Source organism: Nematostella vectensis, chromosome 9 (genome assembly GCF_932526225.1).
Source record: "Nematostella vectensis chromosome 9, jaNemVect1.1, whole genome shotgun sequence".
Taxonomy (NCBI): Eukaryota; Metazoa; Cnidaria; class Anthozoa; order Actiniaria; family Edwardsiidae; genus Nematostella; species Nematostella vectensis.
In genome coordinates, this window is record NC_064042.1 from 1,614,646 (window position 1) to 1,641,864 (window position 27,219).

General features: G+C 41.7%; 1 protein-coding gene across 3 annotated transcripts; it reads right to left on the bottom strand.

The window, feature by feature from the left end:
- Positions 1-27,145, bottom strand: LOC5500976 (neurofilament medium polypeptide). Of its 3 annotated transcripts, none has more exons than XM_032369345.2 (32): positions 26,160-27,145; positions 25,204-25,239; positions 24,986-25,042; positions 24,850-24,870; positions 24,228-24,263; positions 23,649-23,707; positions 22,989-23,093; positions 22,702-22,778; positions 19,720-19,821; positions 18,857-18,929; positions 18,747-18,777; positions 17,880-17,984; positions 17,310-17,408; positions 16,691-16,783; positions 13,904-13,963; positions 13,194-13,370; positions 11,987-12,046; positions 11,453-11,522; positions 10,533-10,879; positions 9,006-9,194; positions 8,580-8,646; positions 7,904-7,986; positions 7,181-7,445; positions 6,611-6,721; positions 6,218-6,264; positions 6,014-6,061; positions 5,503-5,556; positions 5,211-5,239; positions 4,518-4,575; positions 3,747-4,042; positions 1,460-1,697; positions 1-545 (listed from the first exon to the last, which is right to left on the bottom strand). In XM_032369345.2, exons 1-32 carry the CDS (start codon positions 26,496-26,498, stop codon positions 411-413), a joined length of 3,567 nt encoding a protein of 1,188 aa, XP_032225236.2. In that variant the 5' UTR covers positions 26,499-27,145; the 3' UTR covers positions 1-410. The 3 variants fall into 3 exon arrangements, with proteins under 3 accessions (XP_032225236.2, XP_032225234.2, XP_032225237.2); XM_032369343.2 differs by lacking the exon at positions 26,160-27,145 and adding an exon at positions 25,551-26,150; XM_032369346.2 differs by lacking the exons at positions 11,987-12,046; positions 13,194-13,370; positions 26,160-27,145 and adding an exon at positions 25,551-26,150.
- Positions 27,146-27,219: the final 74 nt, after the last annotated feature.

The following is a 27,219-nucleotide window of genomic DNA, read 5'->3' on the forward strand; positions in this document are numbered from 1 at the left end:
GAGATATACATTTGTTTATTTACAACCACAAATTACACCCACAAGGTATGTACTGGAAATAATAACAACAATGTGGTATTCCATTTTTGTGCACTTTTCGACGAGACAATCAATATCTTCAAGAAAAATGTACTTTATGAATAGATACGGCCGCTTCCTTGATATGCCATTTGTGATTAATAGATTTATAAGATCCTCAATACATCCCTGATCTCTATATACGGCAGGATCACGTACAAATTTGGCCATGCTCTTAAAACATAGTGGACCAAATGATTCCAATATTCACTACATTGATGCGCAGATAAAGTTCTTTCGGGTTTTTTTAGTTTATGGCATTATACATATGGTGTTTCCTTACAAAGAAGTCATGGTGCCCTTATAAGGAGGTCCTCATGTCCTCGATGCCCTTACATGGTATTGAACAGAGTGTTGATGGGTAGAAGTGGCAGTTTAGTGGCCGCCATTGCTGTTCCTTTTTTTGTGCTCGGCACTTCATTTGACGAATGATACCGTGGGATAGATTGACGATGATTCCACGTGGCCTAGAAAGCAAACAAATGACGTATTAGCTTCTCTGCATTATGAAGCTCGTGTCAAAAGCTGATTCTCAAACTATAACTCTTTGTATTGGTGGCCACGGTAGCGCGCATCGCACTATAACACTTTGTATTGGTGGCCACGGTAGCTCGCGTTTCACTATAACACTTGGTATTGGTTGCCACGGTAGCTCGCGTTTCACTATAACACTTTGTATTGGTTGCCACGGTAGCTCGCGTCGCACTATAACACTTTGTTTTGGTAGCGCGCGTTATAATAATAATGAGTTTAATTCAACCTTTCGCAGTATAGACTGGATTACAGGTGAGTCAGAGATACAAATAAGCAATACAATAAACTACAATTAATCAAATGTAATTAGCATATTTAACAGTAACGAACTCGTTGAAACGACTCGTATTAGTAGGCCTCTGATAAGATTTAGATTTAGATCTGAGATTATAACCTGGATCATGCGTAATGCCACGTAATGCCGTTACACTATAACACTTTGTATTGGTGGCCACGGTAGCTCGCTTTACACTATAACACTTTGTATTGGTGGCCACGGTAGCGCATGTCAAACTATGACACTTTGTATAAGTCGCCATGGTAGCGCGCGTCAAACTATGACACTTTGTATAAGTCGCCATGGTAGCGCGCGTCAAACTTTGACACTTTGTATAAGTCGCCATGGTAGCGCACGTCAGACTATGACACTTTGTATAAGTCGCCATGGTAGCGCGCGTCAAACTATGACACTTTGTATAAGTCGCCATGGTAGCGCACGTCAAACTACGACACTTTGTATAAGTCGCCATGGTTGTGCGCGTCGCACCATAACACTTAAAATTAGCGACCACGGAAGCGCGTCGCACTATAAAAAATTCAAACGAATGAATGCATTTATATGTTTCACCGGTGCAAAAGACACGTGGCTGGATCTCTGTTCTATTTGAGCACTCTCCCCCGTCTGCGCGTGCATGTTCAGTCTGGCAGTCGCCGGCTTGGTTCCGTCAAGTCTCCCGGATGTAGCCGGGGCCTTGGATTGGACAGGGCCGATGGCCTGCGCTATAAAGGGGAGGTTGAAGCCTTGCATGCGAGCCCCGCCAGACATTTCTAGTGCCCCACCATAAGCGAAACCGACAGTAGAATGGCTGAAATATGAGAAGCACAACATTAAAAAGGGGGGACATCTACAGTGACGTCGATTTACCCTTTCGTGACCCATCAACTGTATCGATTGACATTAGTTCTCAGCTCTTTAGTGCCTCTATAGGTACAGTACAATTTATACACCTATTTAAAAATTGCCAGTGCAAATGGCAAATGGCCATTAACAAATGGCAGTTCTAAGACCGAAAGGGCCCATGGATTCCAAAATATTTGTTTCAAATTCAGAAAAATATAAACCATTTTTATTTTTCTAAATTAAATTTGGAACAAATATTTTAGCTAACCATTTAATATAACTAATATATGGTTCTGACATCGCTTGAGTTTATTTATCACCTTTATTTTCAAATGATTGCTACCCATAGACACCTTTCGGTCGTAGAACTTCCATTTGGCAATTGCCATTAGCCGTTCGCACTGACAACCTTTATTGAAATCGGTTCATATTTTGTAACTTAAATTCGCCAACTAACTCGAACTCTCATAACTTGAATACCCCACCTAACTACTACTCAAATAACACGAATTCCTGTCTTTACGTTTTTGTCATTCCCTGATACATTAGCCACACTACTCAACTCCTGACTTTGCTCTTTTCTGATTCCCTTATCCATAACTTTCTACTCAACTCCTGTATTTACCTTTTACCAATTCCCTGATCCATAATCCACACTACTCAACTCCTGGCTTTACCTTTTACTAATTCCCTGATCCATAATCCACACTACTCAACTCCTGGCTTTACCTTTTACTGATTCCCTGATTCATAATCCACACTACTCAACTCCTGGCTTTACCTTTTACTGATTCCCTGATTCATAATCCACACTACTCAACTCCTGGCTTTACCTTTTAATAATTCCCTGATCCATAATCCACACTACTCAACTCCTGGCTTTATTACCTTTAACTAATTCCCTGATCCATAATCCACACTACTCAACTCCTGGCTTTATTACCTTTTACTAATTCCCTGATCCATAATCCACACTAATCAACTCCTAGCTTTACCTTTTACTAATTCCCTGATCCATAATCCACACTACTCAACTCCTGGCTTTATTACCTTTAACTAATTCCCTGATCCATAATCCACACTACTCAACTCCTGGCTTTATTACCTTTTACTAATTCCCTGATCCATAATCCACACTAATCAACTCCTAGCTTTACCTTTTACTAATTCCCTGATCCATAATCCACACTACTCAACTCCTGGCTTTATTACCTTTTACTAATTCCCTGATCCATAATCCACACTACTCAACTCCTGGCTTTATTACCTTTTACTAATTCCCTGATCCATAATCCACACTACTCAACTCCTGGCTTTATTACCTTTAACTAATTCCCTGATCCATAATCCACACTACTCAACTCCTGGCTTTATTACCTTTTACTAATTCCCTGATCCATAATCCACACTAATCAACTCCTAGCTTTACCTTTTACTAATTCCCTGATCCATAATCCACACTACTCAACTCCTGGCTTTATTACCTTTAACTAATTCCCTGATCCATAATCCACACTACTCAACTCCTGGCTTTATTACCTTTTACTAATTCCCTGATCCATAATCCACACTAATCAACTCCTAGCTTTACCTTTTACTAATTCCCTGATCCATAATCCACACTACTCAATTCCTGGCTTTACCTTTTACTGATTCCCTGATCCATAATCCACACAACTCAACTCCTAGCTTTATTACCTTTTACTAATTCCCTGATCCATAATCCACACTAATCAACTCCTGGCTTTATTACCTTTTACTAATTCCCTGATCCATAATCCACACTACTCAACTCCTGGCTTTACCTTTTACTGATTCCCTGATCCATAATCCACAACTCAACTCCTAGCTTTATTACCTTTTACTAATTCCCTGATCCATAATCCACACTACTCAACTCCTGGCTTTACCTTTTACTAATTCCCTGATCCATAATCCACACTACTCAACTCCTGGCTTTACCTTTTACTGATTCCCTGATCCATAATCCACACTACTCAACTCGTGTCTTTACCTTTTACTGATTCCCTGATCCACAAGCATACTGCTCAGCTCCAGCATCCGGGCATCTCCGTACATGACTCGGTCCTTTTGCCTCATCAGCTGCTGCTTGCGCGAGTACGACGATGGTTTGGATCGCCGTTTGCCCCCACCCTGCTGGCTAGAAGGGGCAGTGGCGGGGGCGGGGCCTGCTGCGCTGTTGCCAATCATCATGATACCTTTGTTTGACAGCATTGCTGTTGATATCGCCATGTTTTTGCCGGATTTTGCTTCGGCCGTGTTAATGTGAGGAAAGAGTGACCCGGGGTCCTGTAAGAGAAACAGCAGTTCTCAGAAAAAGATATGTAGCGAGAACGATTGGCACTGCGAGCCGTTTGACTGAGAGTCCTAGAAAACAACTTCAGATGTATCAAGTTAAATAATCAACGAAAGGCACATGCGGATATGGGTTCCATAGAAGTTTTTTTAAAGCCCAAGGTACAAACAGAGCCTTTAATGTTGGCAAGACCCTGCGCTGTGTGAACACCGTATTTGGATATTTCCTTTGTCTTGTTGATACTCGCGCTGGACTTGGGGGGACTTGGGGGACTTTAGGGTTTTGGTATCCAAGAGATAAATGTTTTAAACACACTGATGCGGGTATACTTAAACTTAGAATAACGACACGCGATTAATTGATACTGGGAAGGGTAATCTAGCTCCTTGTCCATTTTCAGAGCTCCTCGGTAATGCTGACCGCCGGAGGAGCTCTGTCGACAAGAATGGCTCCTTGTCTAAGTCTAACCTCATAATCGACTTCTTTGCCTTCTGTTCCTTCCTCCTTCTCGTGGGATTTAGGCACTCTAGAACAAGCGCAAGGTGAGTATATGCTCATCGCAAAGTGTGTAGCGAAAACATTGTCCTTTGTCTAAATGGTCTACGGGAGACGGGGGCGAGCCCGTGTGGATGCCTGTCGTAGTAGAAAACGAGGGTTCCTAAGGCCTATTTACAATGGCTGGCGCGAAAAACGAAGAAAAAAAATTAATCGTGAATTTCCGTAAGATTTCTCAACTGCCAAAAATGCAGAAAAATGATTGAAGCGGACTTCTAAATATTGTATGTAATCTTCTAATTATGCGATGGGCGGCCAAAAAAAATGAAGGAAAACATGCGTGCATGTGCTAAGCGCACGTCATCCCTAGCTACGCGTACATCATTCCTAGCTACGCACACGTCATCTCTGGCTATGCGCACGTCATCCCTGGCTATGCGCACGTTCTCTCTAGCTACGCGCACGTCATCTGTAGCTACGCGCACGTCATTCCCAACTACGCGCACGTTATTTCTAGCTACGCGCACGTCATCTCTAGCTACGTGCACGTCATCTGTAGCTACGCGCACGTCATCTGTAGCTACGCGCACGTCATCCCTGGCTATGCGCACGTCATCTCTAGCTACGCGCACGTCATTCCTAGCTACGCGCATCGTAGAGCCTCACCTTTCAACTGACTGGACAGTGGGGAGAAGCTGAAATAATAACAGGCAAATATTAATTCTGAAATAGTGAGATATTAATCCTCTGGTAATCTACATAATACAAGGCAGGCTCTGCTTATATGAATATAATACCTGCATAACGATCAACATTTCGGATGAAATGTTAAAAAACTCGATTTTAAGATTTCTGGATATAGCGGGCATTCTTTCTGTCCATTTCCGTGTTGATAGTGATATCAAGATATCGCCCTCTGTATGTGGCTAGTGTACTAGAAAAGCTTTTCGGTTCTCACCGATTTCCCCACCACTGGAACATGCCCACGATTCGAAATGGACTGGCGCCGAACCTTAAAAAAGACAAAAAAATGGCACGCTTAATTTAATTACATCTTTAAATAAATCCGTTACTTCATAAAGCAAATGTTTATGGCGTAGGTGCCATAAATATCTAAGGCCCTAGTTATTCGTTACGCTCCTGCCGTGCCTGGGCACATGAACAGTTCGACGACTGAATCAATTAAGCTCGGCACGACACTAACGTGCGGCCGCGTTAGTCGTGCTGCACGACAAAAACACGACACCGATTCAAACGTCCAGCTTTCGATGTGCAGAATCAAATACCATATTCATTTTAATTTTGTGCAGCAGAAACTCTACAGCATTCAAGTTTGACAACTTGCAACCTATAAGGCAACTTGCAACCTACGACGGCTGAATCAACGTTGAACCCGATGTATTTGTGTGAACACAGATTTGGCACGCCAGCAGCGCAACGTTTGAATCATGCATAAGCGTGAAACCCACCTGACGATTTTGTTTCCACATGTCGTAGAACTTCTCATACACGCCCACCTATAAGGTGGATAGTGACTGCTGTGAATTACTGACTCAACTGAATACCATTATATGGTAATTATCCTTAATAATCAGGCATCATGTCATCATGATCACGTATCATCATGTCATCATGCCAGTGTCACGTTTTTGAGTTGTTATAATATGTGATACCTTGCTGTTTAACTGTGTTGTGAATACCTCGCCAGCTGACTGCAAAACTGTATAAAAACAGAAATACATACATTTAATTGATTTTTAGCTAATAACCCTCCTTCTGAATTACGAGAGCGCAGATGTACAACGTGGTCGAGTCGAAGGCATTGAAGGCGCCGCAGGCAGCCACCATAAGACTAATGTTTGACAACGGAACATAGATTAGTAAAACCGTGAAACAGAGTTCCCACGTCGTAGTTTGGTGGAAAACGGATAAAATGTATTAGACAGAGCGCATTACCACGTAAATCTGTTGAATTCTCAATGTTGTGTTTTTTTTGTTTTCGTTTTTCTTTTTGTCCCCGGGTCGTGTAAAGGGGTAGAGGGGTAATTGGATAATGATCGACTCACTGTTGATAGCGCTTTGAGCCATTTTCTTGATGTGTAGTTTCACTTCGTCCCTCACCAGGTATATATTGACACTGACAGGCGCGGTTTCTGGCCGCCAGTCATTTTCAGACCCTGAAAAAAATATATCTTATTTATGTTTCTCTTGCAATAACAGGCGCTCGCACCCCCCTTGGCGGCCGAAAGTGGCGCAGTTTCTGGCCGCCAGTCATTTTCAGACCCTGAAAAAATACATCTTATTTCTGTTTCTCTTGCAATACCAGGCGCACGCACCCTCCTTGGCGGCCACAAGTGGGTCATTTCTTATTAAGGAATCTCCAAATACTATGCTTTTTCCATATGATACCTATGACTGCGCACCCCCCTCGGACAATCCTGGGAACGCTGCTGAATACTTCCCTTCTTTTCCCTGCTCTTAGCACCCGCCCTATCTATTTGTTTTATTTCTTCTCATACCCCTCCACACCACAATCCAATTCTTTGCTCAGTCATTCCTACTTAATTTCCTCGCCAATATCTCTATGCATCCATCCATGCAGTCGTATCTCCCTTCCTTTCTCCCTTCGTATCTACCTTCTTTCTTCTCGTCCCAGGCCACTCGAGACTCCACAGGCTTTCCTATGTGTTCATGGTCTGATTGTACTTCCGGTAAGGCAACTTCCGGTCCATGATATCCCTCAGATTGCTTTCGTTGAAAGTATAATAAGCATTGTGCCTCTCTTTGATGTAATGTCCCACGTCTCGTGTCCAGGTTCAACACGGTGCTCCGCCGTCTGTGACTGTGACCTCCAAGAGACTGGCGTCGATCGTTTATTGAGGGCAATGATTCTAAATCAGGCTGGTAATGAAAAACGAATCTGATAAGGTTACATACTTGATTATGAGGAGAAAACCCTGTGCGGGGATCCCCCAAGACTAAGGGCCCTATGGTCTACACTGATCCGTACGTTTTACATCCTACAGACCCGCCCTCCCTTGTGGTGTCAATACGGTCTCATGGTTCTGTTACTTGCTTCCCTACCCTCCCTTAGAGTGTCACTACTAAACTACGGGCCGTGCAATCTTGCTACCCTTGTGTCCCCCTACCCCACCCCACCCCACCCTCCCTTAGAGTGTCACTACTAAACTACGGGCATACAGCCTTGTTACCCTTGTGCCCTCCTACCCCACCCCACCCCACCCCACCCTCACTTAGAGTGTCACTACTAAACTACGGGCCGTATAGCCTTGTTACCCTTGTGCCCTCCCCCCTACCCCATCCCATCCCACCCTACCTTAGAGTGTCAGCCTTGTTACCTTTGCAATCTCCTCCTGAGCAGCAATTTCGTTCGCCACCTCTTCCCCCAGATGCTTCTCAGCCTGCGTTTGGAGAGTCGTAGCTGATACCAGAAAAGAAGGCCTTTTAACGACCTAGACACTCGAAATTTAAAGCTAATAGCAAACGGTAGGTCTTTTAACGATCTAGAAGACACTCAATATTATAGCTGATAATAAAATAGAAGGCACTTTAATGATCCAAAAGACACTACATATTATAGCTGATAATAAAATAGAAGGCCTTTTAACGACCCAGAAGACACTCCATATTATAGCTGATAATAAAATAGAAGGAACTTTAATGATCCAAAAGACACTCCATATTATAGCTGATAATAAAATAGAAGGCCTCTTTTAATGATCCAGAAGACACTCCATATTATAACTGATAATAAAATAGAAGGCCTCTTTTAATGATCCAGAAGACACTCCATATTATAGCTGATAATAAAATAGAAGGCCTCTTTTAATGATCCAGAAGACACTCCATATTATAGCTGATAATAAAATAGAAGGCCTTTTAATGATCCAAAAGACACTCCATATTATAGCTGATAATAAAATAGAAGGCCTCTTTTAATGATCCAGAAGACACTCCATATTATAGCTGATAATAGAGTAAAAGGCCTTTTAATGATCCAGACACTCGACCCACCTTCCTTTTCTACTAAGTCATAGCTATACTCCACGAAACCAGATATGTCCTCACAGAGTCGGTCAACCTGTGGATAGAAATGGAATGGGGAATCATATATTACCTAAAAAAGTCTTTCACATGTTTGTTATTGTTTTCAATAAAAGATGAAGTTTTGAAATTATCATCTAAAACAACGCTCCATTTACGAAATTCAATCGAAAACAACGCTACGACCCCCGCAAATCAGCCGATGGAAATTGAATCTCTCGCACTTGGTACTTAATTGACAAAATGGCGTCTGACAGAGACTCTCTTATCGAGTTAGTGCAAAAAAACCACCTTTGCTTGGCTGATAGGAACAATGGAAATATTAGAGAACAAATCAAAACACAATTTAGGAAATTGACGAGATTTACTGGCTGCGGCCGAGATGATAGGTTCTACCTCTTCACGTATAGTGCTCATCGCATTGGACGTCTCCTGTTCTATGACAGGGGGCGGGGCGATAGACATGATGGCGTCAGCCAAGGAATGTCTCTTCTTCCCATCAGCCTTCCACGACCCCACCGACTCCCTCCGATGGCCACCCGACATCATGGCCTCCAGTCGACCACGGTTACACGTCTGGGTTCCCTGTGGAAAATAAGTTCAAGCGATACAGCCCTTTTACCGCCGTTTGCGTTGGTACGGGCAAACTAAAACCTTCAAACTACAAAAGACTATTCCATCAATCAAACTTGATGACGTCATACACGCGTGTGTTGTCCAAAAAGGCGCCAAAACGTAGCGATTATCAACGAAGATTGTTTCGTTCTTTCTTTTAAAAATAGAGAATGGGTTATTGAATAACCCATTCTCTATGGAGCCAGCGTAGCTTGGCTCTTGGGGATTCACATGCAAAGGAGCGCGAAACGCTACATTGAGCGCGTAGCGCGATGCGAGTCTCGCTTTCCTGCACAGAGCCTCGCCTTCGTGACGGATACTCTCTCGAAATAACACAGCTCGATGCGCCAATTTCTGGTCTGCTCTCAAAGGAAACAGAGCCGGCTACGTAAGCTATTCTCTACGATGTTATCAAGGAAATAACGGGTGTTTATCGTGCTAGTAAAAGTTTCGTGAAGAAAATAAGACTCAAACTCGAGGCCTCCGACTAATCAAATTCCGTTTTACGGGTTTGAAAGTAAGACGTTTGCGAGTCAACACATTTGATTGAGGGAGAAATATTTGCAGTTTAAGCGCCGAGTCTTCATCCAGGCTAGCAGCGTATAATGCAACAGCGGTAGTATAGCTGAGAAATTCAATGTAACTTTGCCATAAGTCAGAGTGTAACTAGAACATCTAGTACAATGCTTGAACTGAGAGAGAACTACTTCATCACAATAAAAAATGCGAGAAGCACACCGCACTTTTTCGCACCCATATGGTTATACTCCCTTTTGGCGAACATTTCACGGGAAGTGACGTACCTCATAATATATATGTGAAGTACCTTTCTTACTGAATACTATTGATTACACCGGAAGTGACCTATCTTACCACATTTGACCATTGTGACATTCCGTCACCGGGAGTGACGTACCTTATGAATTTTACCGGATGTGACGTACCTTATAATATTTCACCGGATGTGACGTACCTTATGAATTTCACCGGACGGATGTACCTTATGAATTTCACCGGATGTGACGTACCTTATGAATTTCACCGGATGTGTCGTACCTTATGAATTTCAACGGATGTGACGTACCTTATGAATTTCACTGGATGTGACGTACCTTATGAATTTCACTGGATGTGACGTACCTTATGAATTTCACCGGATGTGACGTACCTTATGAATTTTACCGGATGTGTCGTACCTTATGAATTTCAACGGATGTGACGCACCTAATGAATTTCACCGGATGTGACGTACCTTATGGATTTCACCGGATGTGACGTACCTTATGAATTTCAACGGATGTGACGTACCTTATCGCACAACGAGAGCAGCTTTGCCTCGCGAACCTTGACATACGGGGCTTTCTCTTCCCTGGTCTCGTTGAAAGATGCCGCGCGGCGCTTGCTTTTTGTCTCTTCATTCTCCTGAGGCTTCTCCTTAGCCTTCTCCGGTTCCTTTGCTGTCTTTTGTTTTGACTCAGCTTTAGGTTTAGCCTCTTTTTTCCTCGGTTTCGGCGCTCGTGACTTTGGCGCTTGTAATGGCCGCGATGTAGTAGTCTTGCCGGGTTTCTTGGCCGGTGTGTCCTCGATAAAAACAGGTGTTGCTGGTCTGGAATCGGTCGACGACTCACTACTCGTCCTTTCGGGACTTGATGGCGCTAAACAAAAACAAAGTACGTAAAGTGCGGAACGTTAACACAATACTTGTAGGTAAGGCAAGTAAGACAAGACACGTACTACAGCGAGAAAAGGGACCTGACCATATAAGGCTTCTGACCATATAAGGTACCTGACCATATAAGGTTTCTGAACATATAAGGCGTCTGACCATATAAGGCTTCTAAACATATAAGGCTTCTGACCATATAAGGTGCCTGACTGCCTGACTGGAGATACAACTGTATTGGTTTTATAGTTTTGCTGCACGCCATCACTTTAGAAACAAATTTCTTGATAAAAACATCTTTGGCACAAAAGTATGTAGGAAAATAACCTCGTGAATCTAAGATCGTTCGAAGTACGTAAAAAAGGTAATATCCATTTCACTCGGAAACAATGGACTCGTATCGTGAAAAACGTTTGCGCAGTCATACGTAGCATATGGGAAAAGGATAGTATTTGATGATCTTTCAATAATAAATGCGGATGAGTAAACATTGAAGCGTGAAATACGTTTACACGATCCAGTTGCGTCTCCGAACTCACACCTCCCTGGCAAGATGTGTACTCACCCGGGGAGGGCTGCGTCTGTCTCATATCTTGCTGAGATCTCTCCAGAGAGGACTTCAGTGCCGCGTTCTCCTAAAAGAAAGAAGAATAATTAGTAAAAGGTCTGCAAAAATGTCAAAGGGCCGCATTCCTATCTCTTAAAAACAACCCAGAAGGTTGTTCGTGTTTCCTTGTTTATCCCCTTCAACCCAACCTCGAAAATGGGGCACCTAACCACCGTGCTAGTAACTAGATCTGGAAAGCAATTACAATGCAACGCACGCTACCGTGGCAACCTTAAAAGTTGGGAAGTTAGCCAATAGGGATAGGGGAAACGTGCTATCTCATTGACACAAACTTCAATAGCCAATGAGCGAGGCAAAGAAAGTGTTTATTGCCCCTCTTCTAGTTTATGCAGTTTGTGTCAATCAAAATTGTGGTTTTCACAGGCTACTAAGTTATAAACTCTCTCTCTCTCACTCTCTTTCTCTCATTCTCTCTCTCACTCTCACACTCACTCTCACTCTCACACTCACTCTCACACTCCACCTTTTTACCTTTTCTTGCTGGTTCACTTGTTGACACGCAGCAAGCTGCCTCATCAGCTCCTTGTTTTGCTGTAGATCAACAGTTATGAATCATAAGTCTGTATATAAGTCAATTAAACTAAATAAAAGATTTAGGAGGTAAATCACTCTCTCAGCAACGTCAGCAACTGGAATCCAAAAAAAACAAGGTGGTCAAGTCGAAAGCACAGGCATGCGCGTCAGGCAGCCACCATGTAACTAATGCCTGACAACGGAACACTGCCTAGATCTGCTAGAGAACCCGGAGAAAAACTCTCGAAGCAAAGGCAAAAACCAACTCAACTCACGTCGGAACCGGGGAATTGAACCCAAAACCCAGTGGTGAGAGGCACAGGCACTACAGAGCGACCGGGAAACCTGTGATGAGAGGCACAGGCACTACAGAGCGACCGGGAAACCTGTGGTGAGAGGCACAGGCACTACAGAGCGACCGGGAAACCTGTAGTGAGAGGCACCGGCACTACAGAGCGACCGGGAAACCTGTGGTGAGAGGCACAGGCACTACAGAGCGACCGGGAAACCTGTGGTGAGAGGCACAGGCACTACAGAGCGACCGGGAAACCTGTGGTGAGAGGCACAGGCACTATAGAGCGACCGGGAAACCTGTGGTGAGGGGCACAGGCACTACAGAGCGACCGGGAAACCTGTGGTGAGGGGCACAGGCACTACAGAGCGTCCAACTGCGAGAATAAGGCTCGCCTACAAAAACCTACTTAATACTTGCTTTCTTTGTCTTTCTTAATAGGACGGAGAGGTACGTATTGACCGTCAGGTATGACTGTCTTCTTAATCAATCGTTATTAAAGAGCTTTTGTCAGCCATATTTTTGTTATTACTCTCATTCAACAGTGAAAACATTTTGTGATCAAATTCTGATCAAACTCTATAAGATAATATTTTCGCCATAACCACCGTGGCAACCTTAAAAGTTTTGGGAAGTAAGCCAACACAAACTTCAATAGCCAATAAGCGAGGCAAAGAAAGTATTCAGTGCCCCTCGGAACTCTTCTATGCAGTCTGTGTCAATCAAACTTTTGGTTTTTACAGGCTACTTAGTTATAAACTTTTTATAAACATTTTCTTGTTGGCCACGGTAGCGCGCGTCGCACTATCAAAGTGAAACGAAAGGTTCCCCATATAACAAAGATCACAAGGAGATTGATAAAGCAAACCTCACCTTGCTAGTGTCAAAGAGCTGTTCCCCTATGTCGTTCAAGTCGGCCAACAGCTTCTCGTTTTTGCTCGTCAGTTGTTTAAGCAACTCCTCACCCTCTGTCAGCCTCGCGCTCATTTCTTTACAGCTCTCACAGTCACCATCCTTAGCAACAGTTACCACGGCAACTTGCTCTTTGCTCTGACAAAAAGAATAGAGCTTTTAAAAGGTGAAGTTGCTCTTAAAGAAGACGACGCAAAGGTCGCCTAAACAATGAATAGACAGTCAACTTGACTGTCAACTTTCTATAGATTTACATCTAGTAATCACGTTAGCAAAGTGGCAAACTATTTTTAAATATTTGTCTCATCGTAAAATGTATTCAATTTCGAGATGCTAGGACAATTACTGCGGTTTTCGATAATCTGCGAACTCTCGCCAATAATCTCTCTATCTTTCTCTCTCGCCTTCTGAGTTCTTCAGTCATTCAAAACCCTTTAAGCATATTCATTCGGCGGCAATAAAATAGTTTCCAATCACGTCACATCTCTGCACTGACCAAATAAAAAGCACCATATGTCATTCCCGTGGTTTGAGCGATGGGAGCCAGAAATCAGTTTAGCAGGTAAAGGTTATTGGCGAAAGCTCGCAGAATAATGTAAACGGCAGTAACGCTTGCTCTCTTTCTTCACGTGCGCTCACACGATTCTTTTTCTTTTCTTCTTTTCCCATACCTTTTCTTGCTGGTTTCCTTGTTGACACGCAGCAAGCTGCCTCAGCAGCTCCTTGTTTTGCTGTAGATCAACAGTTATAAATCATAAGTCTGTATATAAGTCAATTAAACTAAATAAAAGATTTAGGAGGTGAATCACTCTCTCAGCAACGTCAGCAACTGGAATCCAAAAAAAACAAGGTGGTCAAGTCGAAAGCACAGGCATGCGCGTCAGGCAGCCACCATGTAACTAATGCCTGACAACGGAACACTGCCTAGATCTGCTAGAGAACCCGGAGAAAAACTCTCGAAGCAAAGGCAAAAACCAACTCAACTCACGTCGGAACCGGGGAATTGAACCCAAAACCCAGTGGTGAGAGGCACAGGCACTATAGAGCGACCGGGAAACCTGTGGTGAGAGGCACAGGCACTACAGAGCGACCGGGGAACCTGTGGTGAGAGGCACAGGCACTACAGAGCGACCGGGAAACCTGTGGTGAGAGGCACAGGCACTACAGAGCGACCGGGAAACCTGTGGTGAGAGGCACAGGCACTATAGAGCGACCGGGAAACCTGTGGTAAGAAGCACCGGCACTACAGAGCGACCGGGAAACCTGTGGTGAGAGGCACAGGCACTACAGAGCGTCCAACTGCGAGAATAAGGCTCGCCTAAAAAAACCTACTCAATACTTGCTTTCTTTGTCTTTCTTAATAGGACGGAGAGGTGCGTATTGACCGTCAGGTATGATAATAATAATAATAATAATAATAATAATAATAATAATAATAATAATAATAATAATAATAATAATAATAATAATAATAATAATAATAATAATAATAATATCAGCATTTATATAGCGCCTCATCAATAATTGCCCTAGGCACTTTACAATTATATATCAATTAAATAAACATTACACAATTAAAAATTAAAAATCACCCTGACAACACATTGTGTCTAATAAGAAATGTTACATTTATAAAAATCGATATTATAATTTAAAATATATATATATATATATATGTAATGTATAATTAACAGTGATATTAAAAAAATTGATTTTAAACTAATTATAAATTAAATGTTTCTTTAAAAAGGTGAGTCTTAAGGCATTACTTGAAAGTATTAAGATTTTGTATTGTCCTTAAGTAAAATGGCAACTCATTCCATACTTTAGGAGCCGCAATCGAAAAGGCGCGGTCACCATAGGTCTTCAAATTGCCCCGTTTGACCTGAAGGTATTGTTGAGAAGCAGACCGTAGTGATCGGGAATGAGTTTTATACTTGCATAGATCTTTAATATATAGTGGAGCCATTTCATTGAGAGATTTAAAAACGGCCAGTAAAGCTTTAAAAATTTTCCGGTACTTTACTTGTAACCAGTGGAGATCTTGCAGGATAGGTGTTACATGCTCAGTCTTTTTTGTTAAGCTGATAATGCGAGCAGCTGTGTTTTGAATAAGTTGTAATTTATGAATTTGGTAGTCAGGTAATCCGTAAAGGAGGGAATTGCAATAGTCTAGTTTTGAACTGATAAAGGCATGTATAAGTATTTCTGTGGAATTCTTGTCAAGGTACTTCCTAATTTTGCCAATATTTCTGAGGTGGAATCTTGCAGATTTACATACCGTTTTGAGATGATCTTCAAAAGAAAAACTCAAGAATTACTCCCAGATTCCATGCAGCGGAGGCAGGTTTGATGATTTCATCAACCACCTTTACATGTTCAAGACTTGGGGCAGGACAGAACTTGGAGGAAAAAAGAATAAGTTCTGATTTATCATGATTTAGTTTTAGCCCATTATGCACCATCCAGGCATTGATCTCATGAACACAACATTCAACTTTAGTTTTAGCCATCAAAAGTTCATCTTGTGAATTACCTCGAAAAGAAACGTAAAGTTGTGAATCATCCGCATAAAGGTGGTATAGAATGCCATGTCGTGCTATGATCTGAGCATTGGGCGAAGTATAGGCAAGATAGAGTAGCGGGCCTAGGACAGAGGAACACCTCGTTCCAGGCTACGCAAAGATGACTTGCAGTCCTCAACCCGTACATACAGTTTGCGGGATGTAAGGTATGAGTGGAACCAAGCGAGAACATTGCCAGTCAGGCCATAACTCGATGAGAGACGTGAAAGAAGAATGGAATGATCAACGGTATCAAATGCCGCCGACAGGTCAAGCAGTAGCATCAATACCGATTTTCCACCATCAATGGCACATAAGATGTCATTCTGCACCTTAATAAGAGATGTCTCCGTGGAATGAAATTTCTTATAAGAAGATTGGAGGGAACATCCAAATTATTGCTAACTATATGCTTTGTCAATTGTCAAATGACTGTCTTCTTAATCAACCGTTATTAAAGAGCTTTTGTCAGCCATATTTTTGTTATTACTTTCATTCAACATTGAAAACATTTTGTGATAAAATTCTGATCAAACTCTATAAGAGAATATTTTCGCCATAACCACCACTGTATGGCAGCATATCTATAAGCGTGACAATTATTATCATCATACTGTATTTAACAATTATACTATTTCCATTGAGGTAGATTTTTTAAAGCCACTATCCGCCGAAATTAACTATTTTAGTATATAAAACGAGCTTTAGAACAATTTCATTTTCGAAAACACTTGCAAATCGGCTGTTACACAGCCATTTTGCTTTATTTCGGGGCGCATGAAATATCCACCTCCTAGGAGGTGTATATTGCATTTTATCCCGAGTTTCTCAACCGATTACATCTCTTGTTTTTGCGAGGTTCCCGAGTTTTATATACTAAAAACACGTATTTACCTCCTCAAATCTCAGCGCTTTGCTTCGTTGGTCCCTGATCTGAGCCTGCAGTAGATGCGTGTTGTTGGCACGGCCTTGTGCCAAGGTCGTCATCTGTAAATGCGGAGGTCAGATGAAGAACTTCAAGGAGAAAAATAGAGCCAAAGGGAAAGGAGTTGGAAACAGAGGAAAACTACGGCAATGTACATAAAGAGAAGGAATTAGCGACATAAAGAACAGTCAAGGCGGTATCTGAGGGAGAGAGAGCTTGAGAGAGCTTGGAGAGTATTGGAGATACTCTTTATGCAGGTAGATTAGTTAAGTAAATCTACAAGACTACAAGTTGACCCACACAGTCCGTTTGGGCAAATTTACACCAGGGGCGGAACAAGGGATGCCCCGCTCCCCTATTTAAAGATTTTTGGCTTAAAAATAACAAATATTATGAAATCCAAGAAAAAAATAATAAATCCGACCCCCCTGAAAACCTTGCTTCGCCCCCCCTCCTTTTTAACTTCTTAATCCGCCCGTGAACGAACACAGAAAGGAAGAAAGCGATGCAGAGTCACATTTCACTTTTTTCTTCAGAAGAGGGGGTGGGGGTGGGGAGGTAGGGGACAAGATAGCAGTCATGTCTTACCTCTTCGTCATCGTCATCATCAAGGTCAAGTAAGACGCCATCTTCTGTAGAGAGAATCTTCTTATCATCTTTCTTTTCTTGTAAAAGCTTCTTGATGTACTGGAAGCATAGAAGCATAGATTTTACAATAAGGATTGGCAGCAAACGTTTAAGACTAGTACAAGCATCACTACAACATCACTACAGGAAATTTTTAGTTTAATTCACCGCATCCGTTCCATTTAACCAGGGGCTTTAGGAAAGTAGCATCCCATGCTCCAACTATCCTAGAGCCCGTGGTAAATCCCACCTGGCTCACGTGAGATTCTACCTCGATCGCGTGTGGCATGTTTCCTGCCTTTTGAAATTCCTCTTACCAGCCACACCTTTGTTACTATTTTCATTCACGTAATGTGTTAAACTATAGAAATAACCATCTTAAAACAAAGCTTAATACTTTATTTAACAAAAGTAATCGAAAATATCGCATTGACTTGACCAAACCAGACGATGGAAATGGATGCTTTTTCACACTTGGCACTTTTTGCTAGGATGACAAAATGGCGGCTGGCAGAGGCTATTTTAGCTTACCTTTTTGCACTGCTGGACCTCAAGTCGCTTGGTCTGTAACTCGTCTTCCACAAGAATTTTGTCATTGTAAAGTCGGGTTTTCTCGCGTTCAATGTTCTTGACGTTCTAGTGAAGGGAAAACAAAGTCCTTACCAGTCCGACTACCACCAAAACCGCCATATTAATCTCTATTTTTATCCATCCTTTCTATCCATTCCAATATCCCATATCCCATTTCCCATATCCATTTCTTAATTCATCATCAACATAATTTACTAACTAATTTAACTAACATAATCATCATCAAAATAAGGTCTCCACTTAAATTATCATGAACGGCTATCATCCGCTTGCCAATGACCAAAAGCATGATAATCAAATCGTCGCTCTCATAGGTCTTATGTTGAATGATTAAGACGTAGCCATGTGATCTTGGTGACGTAACGACGGCGGAAACCAATGAAATGTTGAAAAAGCAAGACTCGAAATGCACTTTGAAATGGACTCTGTGTCTGTAAAAACACTTAACCTGCAATCGTGTACGATTACATGGAAACTCAGCCTGCGATCGTGTGCGATTATATGGAAACTCACCCTGCGATCGTGCGCGATAGAAATGCGACCGGTTGCGATCGCGCGGGATCGGAATGCGACCGGTTGCGATCGTGCGGGATCGGAATGCGACCAGTTGCGATCGTGCGGGATCGGAATGCGACCGGTTGCGATCGTGCGGGATCAGAATGCGACCAGTTGCGATCGTGCGGGATCGGAATGCGAGCGGTTGCAATCGTACGGTCGAATTAGCTGCGATCGTGTGTGATCGAGTCCGATCGTATTTGAAAACCAACCAATTCTCGGCTCCGTCAGAAACGGCCAATTCATACTCACCTTTTCACTCTTATCGATTTCCTTTTTCAAGCTGCAAGAAAAAGAGTGAAACATGTTAAGTTTGAAAAACAAGGTATCGTCCAAAAGGAGAGAATGGAGGGAGGTCTCACCTCTCGATGTACTCGTTCTGACTATTCAGAGTCAAGAGGATCTTGTTTAGTTCACGTTCTAGCTCGACTTTATCTGGCAAAAATACGCATGGTTCAAGTAAACAGTGCAAACATTGATGAGAAAAAGCTAGCGAGACACTGGCCCAGCAATGCAAGCGCTGTTTGTACACCATTTTAGTAGGTGGTGCGAGGTAGGTCCACATTCCCTTTGCGGTGTGTTCAACCAAGTATAGCGGTGCCAGTAAGGCTAGCTGGCGTTTGCGGTGTTTGCGCGGGGCTTTTATTGCTGGCACGGAAATACGAAGACGTGCAGGTATGCATTATTATCAGCTCGGACAGAGCAAAAAATGGCAAGTTTTCCCAAAATAAGGTCTGGTTAACTTCGGTAAGCTTGAATTTTTGCACAGAGGTTCCTTATGTTATGTAAAACAACATATCAAAAAGTATTTTTTTGAAATGGATTCGTCTTCGAGATATGAGGTTTGAAGTGCAATTTTCAAATGTTCAAACTATGAATTCTCCTCGTTTTTAGGGAGAAATCGGGCTCTGATCAGAAATTAAGCCAACTTTGCTCGCTAATATCTAAATTTCATATCCTCTAAATTTCTTTAAAATTTGGAATTAAGCTTTTGGTCAGAGGAACTCCTTGTATGCGGAATCTTGAGCTTATATATTGAGAATTGGAAAATTTCATGCCATTTTTTTCCTCTGTCTATCTGCTCGTGATTGAGCTGTCAAAAACCTACCAGTAACACAACTCATACCATTATTCCATTTCCCTTAATCTTGCCTATACCACCGTTCTTAAAATGGATCCATGCACCTGGATACGCCCCAGTAAGCAAAGGATTGCTGGCTTGTACCTGTTTTGCCCTCGAGTTTGATTCCTTTGACGATGTCCAGCATTTCCCCGGCAACCAGCTTCCACTGCTGAGCCTGGTCCTGCCTGGTCACACTGAGCCGCCCTGTGTCAGTTACACGGAATATTAGTACACTTAGCAGAACGATTATGTCAAGGCAACATGAATTGTCAGCACTCCTAGTTGAGCTATTATAAGTTACACTGTACGCTTAGCAGATAAATCATGTCAAAGTTACACTGTACGCTTAGCAGATAAATTATGTCAAAGTTACACTGTACGCTTAGCAGATAAATTATGTCAAAGTTACACTGTACGCTTAGCAGATAAATCATATCAAAGTTACACTGTACGCTTAGCAGATAAATTATGTCAAAGTTACACTGTACGCTTAGCAGATAAATTATGTCAAAGTTACACTGTACGCTTAGCAGATAAATCATGTCAAAGTTACACTGTACGCTTAGCAGATAAATCATGTCAAAGTTACACTGTACGCTTAGCAGATAAATTATGTCAAAGTTACACTGTACGCTTAGCAGATAAATTATGTCAAAGTTACACTGTACGCTTAGCAGATAAATTATGTCAAAGTTACACTGTACGCTTAGCAGATAAATTATGTCAAAGTTACACTGTACGCTTAGCAGATAAATTATGTCAAAGTTACACTGTACGCTTAGCAGATAAATTATGTCAAAGTTACACTGTACGCTTAGCAGATAAATTATGTCAAAGTTACACTGTACGCTTAGCAGATAAATTATGTCAAAGTTACACTGTACGCTTAGCAGATAAATTATGTCAAAGTTACACTGTACGCTTAGCAGATAAATTATGTCAAAGTTACACTGTACGCTTAGCAGATAAATTATGTCAAAGTTACACTGTACGCTTAGCAGATAAATTATGTCAAAGTTACACTGTACGCTTAGCAGATAAATTATGTCAAAGTTACACTGTACGCTTAGCAGATAAATTATGTCAAAGTTACACTGTACGCTTAGCAGATAAATTATATCAAAGTTACACTGTACGCTTAGCAGATAAATTATGTCAAAGTTACACTGTACGCTTAGCAGATAAATTATGTCAAAGTTACACTGTACGCTTAGCAGATAAATTATGTCAAAGTTACAAGAAATATCAGTACACTGAACCTAGCTAATAAAATATTATGTCAAAGTTACACTGTACGCTTAGCAGATAAATTATGTCAAAGTTACACTGTACGCTTAGCAGATAAATTATGTCAAAGTTACACTGTACGCTTAGCAGATAAATCATGTCAAAGTTACACTGTACGCTTAGCAGATAAATCATGTCAAAGTTACACTGTACGCTTAGGAGATAAATCATGTCAAAGTTACACTGTACGCTTAGCAGATAAATCATGTCAAAGTTACACTGTACGCTTAGCAGATAAATTATGTCAAAGTTACACTGTACGCTTAGCAGATAAATTATGTCAAAGTTACACTGTACGCTTAGCAGATAAATTATGTCAAAGTTACACTGTACGCTTAGCAGATAAATTATGTCAAAGTTACACGAAATATCAGTAAACTGAACCTAGCTAATAAAATATTATGTCAAAGTTACACTGTACGCTTAGCAGATAAATTATGTCAAAGTTACACTGTACGCTTAGCAGATAAATTATGTCAAAGTTACACTGTACGCTTAGCAGATAAATTATGTCAAAGTTACACTGTACGCTTAGCAGATAAATTATGTCAAAGTTACACTGTACGCTTAGCAGATAAATTATGTCAAAGTTACACTGTACGCTTAGCAGATAAATTATGTCAAAGTTACACTGTACGCTTAGCAGATAAATTATGTCAAAGTTACACTGTACGCTTAGCAGATAAATTATGTCAAAGTTACAAGAAATATCAGTACACTGAACCTAGCTAATAAAATATTATGTCAAAGTTACACTGTACGCTTAGCAGATAAATTATGTCAAAGTTACACTGTACGCTTAGCAGATAAATTATGTCAAAGTTACACTGTACGCTTAGCAGATAAATCATGTCAAAGTTACACTGTACGCTTAGCAGATAAATCATGTCAAAGTTACACTGTACGCTTAGGAGATAAATCATGTCAAAGTTACACTGTACGCTTAGCAGATAAATCATGTCAAAGTTACACTGTACGCTTAGCAGATAAATTATGTCAAAGTTACACTGTACGCTTAGCAGATAAATTATGTCAAAGTTACACTGTACGCTTAGCAGATAAATTATGTCAAAGTTACACTGTACGCTTAGCAGATAAATTATGTCAAAGTTACACGAAATATCAGTAAACTGAACCTAGCTAATAAAATATTATGTCAAAGTTACACTGTACGCTTAGCAGATAAATTATGTCAAAGTTACACTGTACGCTTAGCAGATAAATTATGTCAAAGTTACACTGTACGCTTAGCAGATAAATTATGTCAAAGTTACACTGTACGCTTAGCAGATAAATTATGTCAAAGTTACACTGTACGCTTAGCAGATAAATTATGTCAAAGTTACACTGTACGCTTAGCAGATAAATTATGTCAAAGTTACACTGTACGCTTAGCAGATAAATTATGTCAAAGTTACACGAAATATCAGTAAACTGAACCTAGCTAATAAAATATTATGTCAAAGTTACACTGTACGCTTAGCAGATAAATTATGTCAAAGTTACACTGTACGCTTAGCAGATAAATTATGTCAAAGTTACACTGTACGCTTAGCAGATAAATTATGTCAAAGTTACACTGTACGCTTAGCAGATAAATTATGTCAAAGTTACACTGTACGCTTAGCAGATAAATTATGTCAAAGTTACACTGTACGCTTAGCAGATAAATTATGTCAAAGTTACACTGTACGCTTAGCAGATAAATTATGTCAAAGTTACAAGAAATATCAGTACACTGAACCTAGCTAATAAAATATTATGTCAAAGTAGTAAGTAGTATATCGGGGTACTAACTGTTGTCCATGTCTTCCCGTTGTTGTACCGCCATTTGCTTGTACATGTCTAGCTCTTCTTCAAGCTCCTTCTTTTCCCTGTTATTCAGAATGGTGTTAAGAAACGAAGCAGACCTCATGGGATAGCATGAGCGACAGGATACCTAAGGGGAGGAACCATCCCAATGGGGGGAGGGTGTGGCGTGAAGGGAACCGCCACTTGTAACACGGGCACAGGAAAAAGCCAAAATATCCGGAAAGAAATTTGTAAAGAAATTTACTGTGAAAATCACTGTTTCGGAGACTTACTGCTCCATTTTATCGCTTGGTTGTCCTCGCTTGGACATGTTGATGATGTCTCTGTTGAGTTGTCTCAGTTTCTCAGTGGTGATCTTGGCGTTCTCAAATGTGGCTCTACATCATACAACAAATTAATTAATAAAGAGATCACGATATTGCATTCAACCTGTTTCTAGAAGGCATAGCGTAACTTTCCGTGACTCAAGCGTAGTTAGAGCATATTATGTAATCATAGCGTGACCTAGTGTAGTCATAGCGTGACCTAGTGTAGTCAGCGTGACCTAGTGTAGTCAGCGTGACCTAGTGTAATCATAGCATGACCTAGTGTGGACGAAGCGTGACGCTGCGGTGAATATTGCGTGACAATGTAGGACTAAATGTGACCATAGTGTGACTTAGTGAAAGCATAGAGTGACGTTGTGTGACCACAGCGTGACTTTCCCGTTATCATAGCGTGATCCTTCCGTGAATATAGCGTGACCATGTGTAATTATAGCATGACCTTGCCGTGTTTATAGCGTGACCTTGTAGCGATCGAAGAGTGATTCTACTGTAAAAAGTGTGACATTGTTTGATGATAGCGTGACCTGGTGCGACCATTACGTGACCCTGTGTAAGCAATTGCGAGCTTATTCTGCCAGTAGATTAAACAAATAGACAAGAACTTACTTGACAACGTTTTCTGAATCCTCCATAGAGATCGCATTTTCTTTTGTCATTTTTTCCAGCTGAATTGGAAATAAGGATAAGTCACGTGACAATTTGAAAATAAAATACATAAATAAGCCAAGAGCTTCACAACTACACCTCGTAACATATGAGGGGTTGAGATTCCGCAGTCGTGACTAGGCGGGTATTGCGCGCGAACAAATCAAGAAGATTAGGCCAGGGCAAACGGTGTTCTTCTTATGCGCAAATGCAAATGAATGCAAACGAACAAAAGTCGATCTTTTTTGCCTCGCCCCAGCGCACCTCGGTCTTCGCGCACGCCACAGGAGTCCCAATATTCGAAAACAAAACATTTCCTAATAAGCCCGAATGAGAGAGTCGGCTAGCAGGCAAATGCTCATTTGCATACATTCGTATTTGCAACAGTAAAATGAACGTTTCACCTAAGCCTTAGAAACGCTTTGCCAGTCCGGGGCTCACACGTCTTATGAGAAGTCGATTTGGGGCAAGTATAGACCCCGCCCGACACCCTGTGAATCAGGCATTTTATGAAATGAGTCAAGGGGAATGATTTGTTACCTCGTTTAAGAGATCTTCCTCATCCATGTCTAAGGACTGCAACAAGCAACAGAAAATACAATTGACTTAAGCCACGGGCTCTAGGATTGTTAGAGCAATAGATGCTGCTATCCTGAAGCGTTTGAAAGGTAGTACGAAGTACGCGTGGGGATAGAGATAACTGAATGAGGGAAATCAAGGCACATACCCATACAGGTTGGGAACGATAAGTTTCCCACTAATAATATATAGGCTGTATTTTGGAGTAAAGTGCATTTCCGCAACGACTTTAGACGAATTCGCGAGAAACAGCTTTTTACTGCAAGAATATATGAATCGCGATAAAATATGAATGCTGATCACGTGACCGACATATAAATCGGAAGCACGTGCCAGACATCAATGCATCAGCACGTGGTGCGTGCGCGCGACTGATCACGTGGATAACACATGATCCTAAGCACATGATTTGCTATCGGAACAACAGCAAGTCAAGTGACGCGTGGTTTGCGCGCGACTGATCACGCGAATAACATTTGACCCATAGCACGTGATTTTTTGCACGTGATCAGCACAAGCACAGCACGTGTTGCCAGCAAGTAACTCTACCAACAGATGATTGACAGTCCACGTAAACACTTACATCCTGCAAGGACTCCAGGAGCTGATGGGGGGAATAAAAAAGAGTTAGGGTGAACGTACATACAACAAAAACAACAACTCTCTCTCTCTCGCTCGCTCTCGTCTTGTCTAGATCGCGATGGTACTCATAGTCTCACCTCCTCCCTCTCGCGGCACAAGGTGTGATAGCCCGACAGGATATTCTCCATCGTCAGCTGCAAAACAAATTTCACTATTATTGTGCGTCAACGCGAGATATCCCATTAACCAGTATTTTTTCTTGATATCAGGTGTATTCAGGGTTTCTCTGTCCGTCATAGCGAGGCTTTCGTAATAGCGGGGTAAGCATGCGCATGAGGAGCAGCCGCTGACTTACCTGTCCTGAAACACTTTCCTGTACTGCATTGAACGCCTGCAAACAAGCACAGAAATAACACTAAAACTATATTTTTCAATGTTATATTGATTTGCCGTAGGCTTGATGCATGAAATCTTGAGGGTCTGTGAGAAGGATATAACAGGAGTAGAAGAAGGACTTTTACCTTCCTACTCGCTCTACCCTCTGTTAATGAACACTTACCGTTGTCGCACGTATGGGATAATACCCGTTCAGCCCTCCTTAAGCAGACCACTCATATCCTTCTCTTACCGAGATTACATAGATTCATACTTGTTTTCAGCCCTCCCTAACCAGACCACCAATATCCTATTCCCCTCTCTTACCGAATCCTTGTCGTCATCGTACATAGATTCATACTTGTTTTCAGCCCTCCCTAACCAGACCACCAATATCCTATTCCCCTCTCTTACCGAATCCTTGTCGTCATCGTACATAGATTCATACTTGTTTTCAGCCCTCCCTAACCAGACCACCAATATCCTATTCCCCTCTCTTACCGAATCCTTGTCGTCATCGTACATAGATTCATACTTGTTTTCAGCCCTCCCTAACCAGACCACCAATATCCTATTCCCCTCTCTTACCGAATCCTTGTCGTCATCGTACATAGATTCATACGTGTTTTCAGCCCTCCCTAACCAGACCACCAATATCCTATTCCCCTCTCTTACCGAATCCTTGTCGTCATTGTACATAGATTCATACGGGTTTTCAGCCCTCCCTAACCAGACCACCAATATCCTATTCCCCTCTCTTACCGAATCCTTGTCGTCATCGTACATAGATTCATACTTGTTTTCAGCCCTCCCTAACCAGACCACCAATATCCTATTCCCCTCTCTTACCGAATCCTTGTCGTCATCGTACATAGATTCATACGTGTTTTCAGCCCTCCCTAACCAGACCACCAATATCCTATTCCCCTCTCTTACCGAATCCTTGTCGTCATCGTACATAGATTCATACTCGTTCAGTACTTTGGAAATACGATCCGTGATACTCCCCAGCTCGTCGCCGATCTGCGATTTATCCTTCTCACCACCCAAGGGTACGGCGTGGAGAGCAAGAGACGAATCCACATCTCCCCCCAGGGGAGAGTCCGTCAAATTGCGCCAAGCTTGTGTCCGCGGGATTTCCTTGTCGGTCGCGCGCCCCGCTTGATCCATATCATCGTCTTTCTTGAGGACACTGTAAGCTTGAAAGTTGAGTCCCTCCATTCGGGTTTTCTTCTTTCTGCCACGCTTCATGGCGTAGTCGTACCGCTTTGACATCACGGCGTTTTGACCTTACACCGACGTTAAATACGCCAAAAATACATTAAGAACAAAAGTCCTTTAACTTTCACATACCTAGATTCTGATTATTACATCTTTGAAGAATTATTTCTGTATTTTAGGTCAACCATGAGGCAGACGCGGAGAACACATTCTTTGCACGCGCGAAATGTTCTGATATTTAATTAGAAATGAAGTGACGTCACAATAAGGAAGATTAACTTTTTAGACGTTACTTTGTGAGATGGAATCCTACTTTTGTGAAATATAAACTAAGCATGTTTTTTTTTAATTGCGAGCTCAGTCTACAGCCTCCATCATTACGTTGATGATGAAGATGACGCCACCTTCACGCTCATCCAGGCTTTCTCTGTCAGTAATAACGAGGTTTACTTTGAGACATTTCTTATATCAAGTTTACTCAGGGTTTCTCTGTTCGTATTACGAGGTTAAATTTAAGGCTGTCTTTGTAAACAGTTCATTCCCCTGATTATCAGTCCGTATAAATGAGGTTTTAGTAATAGCGGGGTATCGGTAAAAGAAGTCATTTGATTCAGATTATGACACATGGTCATTGGTCTCCTTCGAAGCTTTATAAATTCTAAGGACTTTCTTTATTACCATGTTGTAAAAACAAATGAAAATAAAATATCGGTTTTTAATCAAGTTCTTTGTATCTTGCTTTATCATTGGTATTTTCATGGCACAAAACTCTTTC

Coding starts and splice junctions, on each gene's coding strand:
- LOC5500976 (XM_032369343.2), bottom strand. CDS start 26,096: ATGTACGATGACGACAAGGATTCGGTAAGAGAGGGGAATAGGATATTG. Junction 16,784..17,309: donor ATGATGACGATGACGAAGAG/GTAAGACATGAC, acceptor CCGCATTTACAG/ATGACGACCTTGGCACAAGG. Junction 4,576..5,210: donor ACTGTCCAGTCAGTTGAAAG/GTGAGGCTCTAC, acceptor CGCTTGTTCTAG/AGTGCCTAAATCCCACGAGA.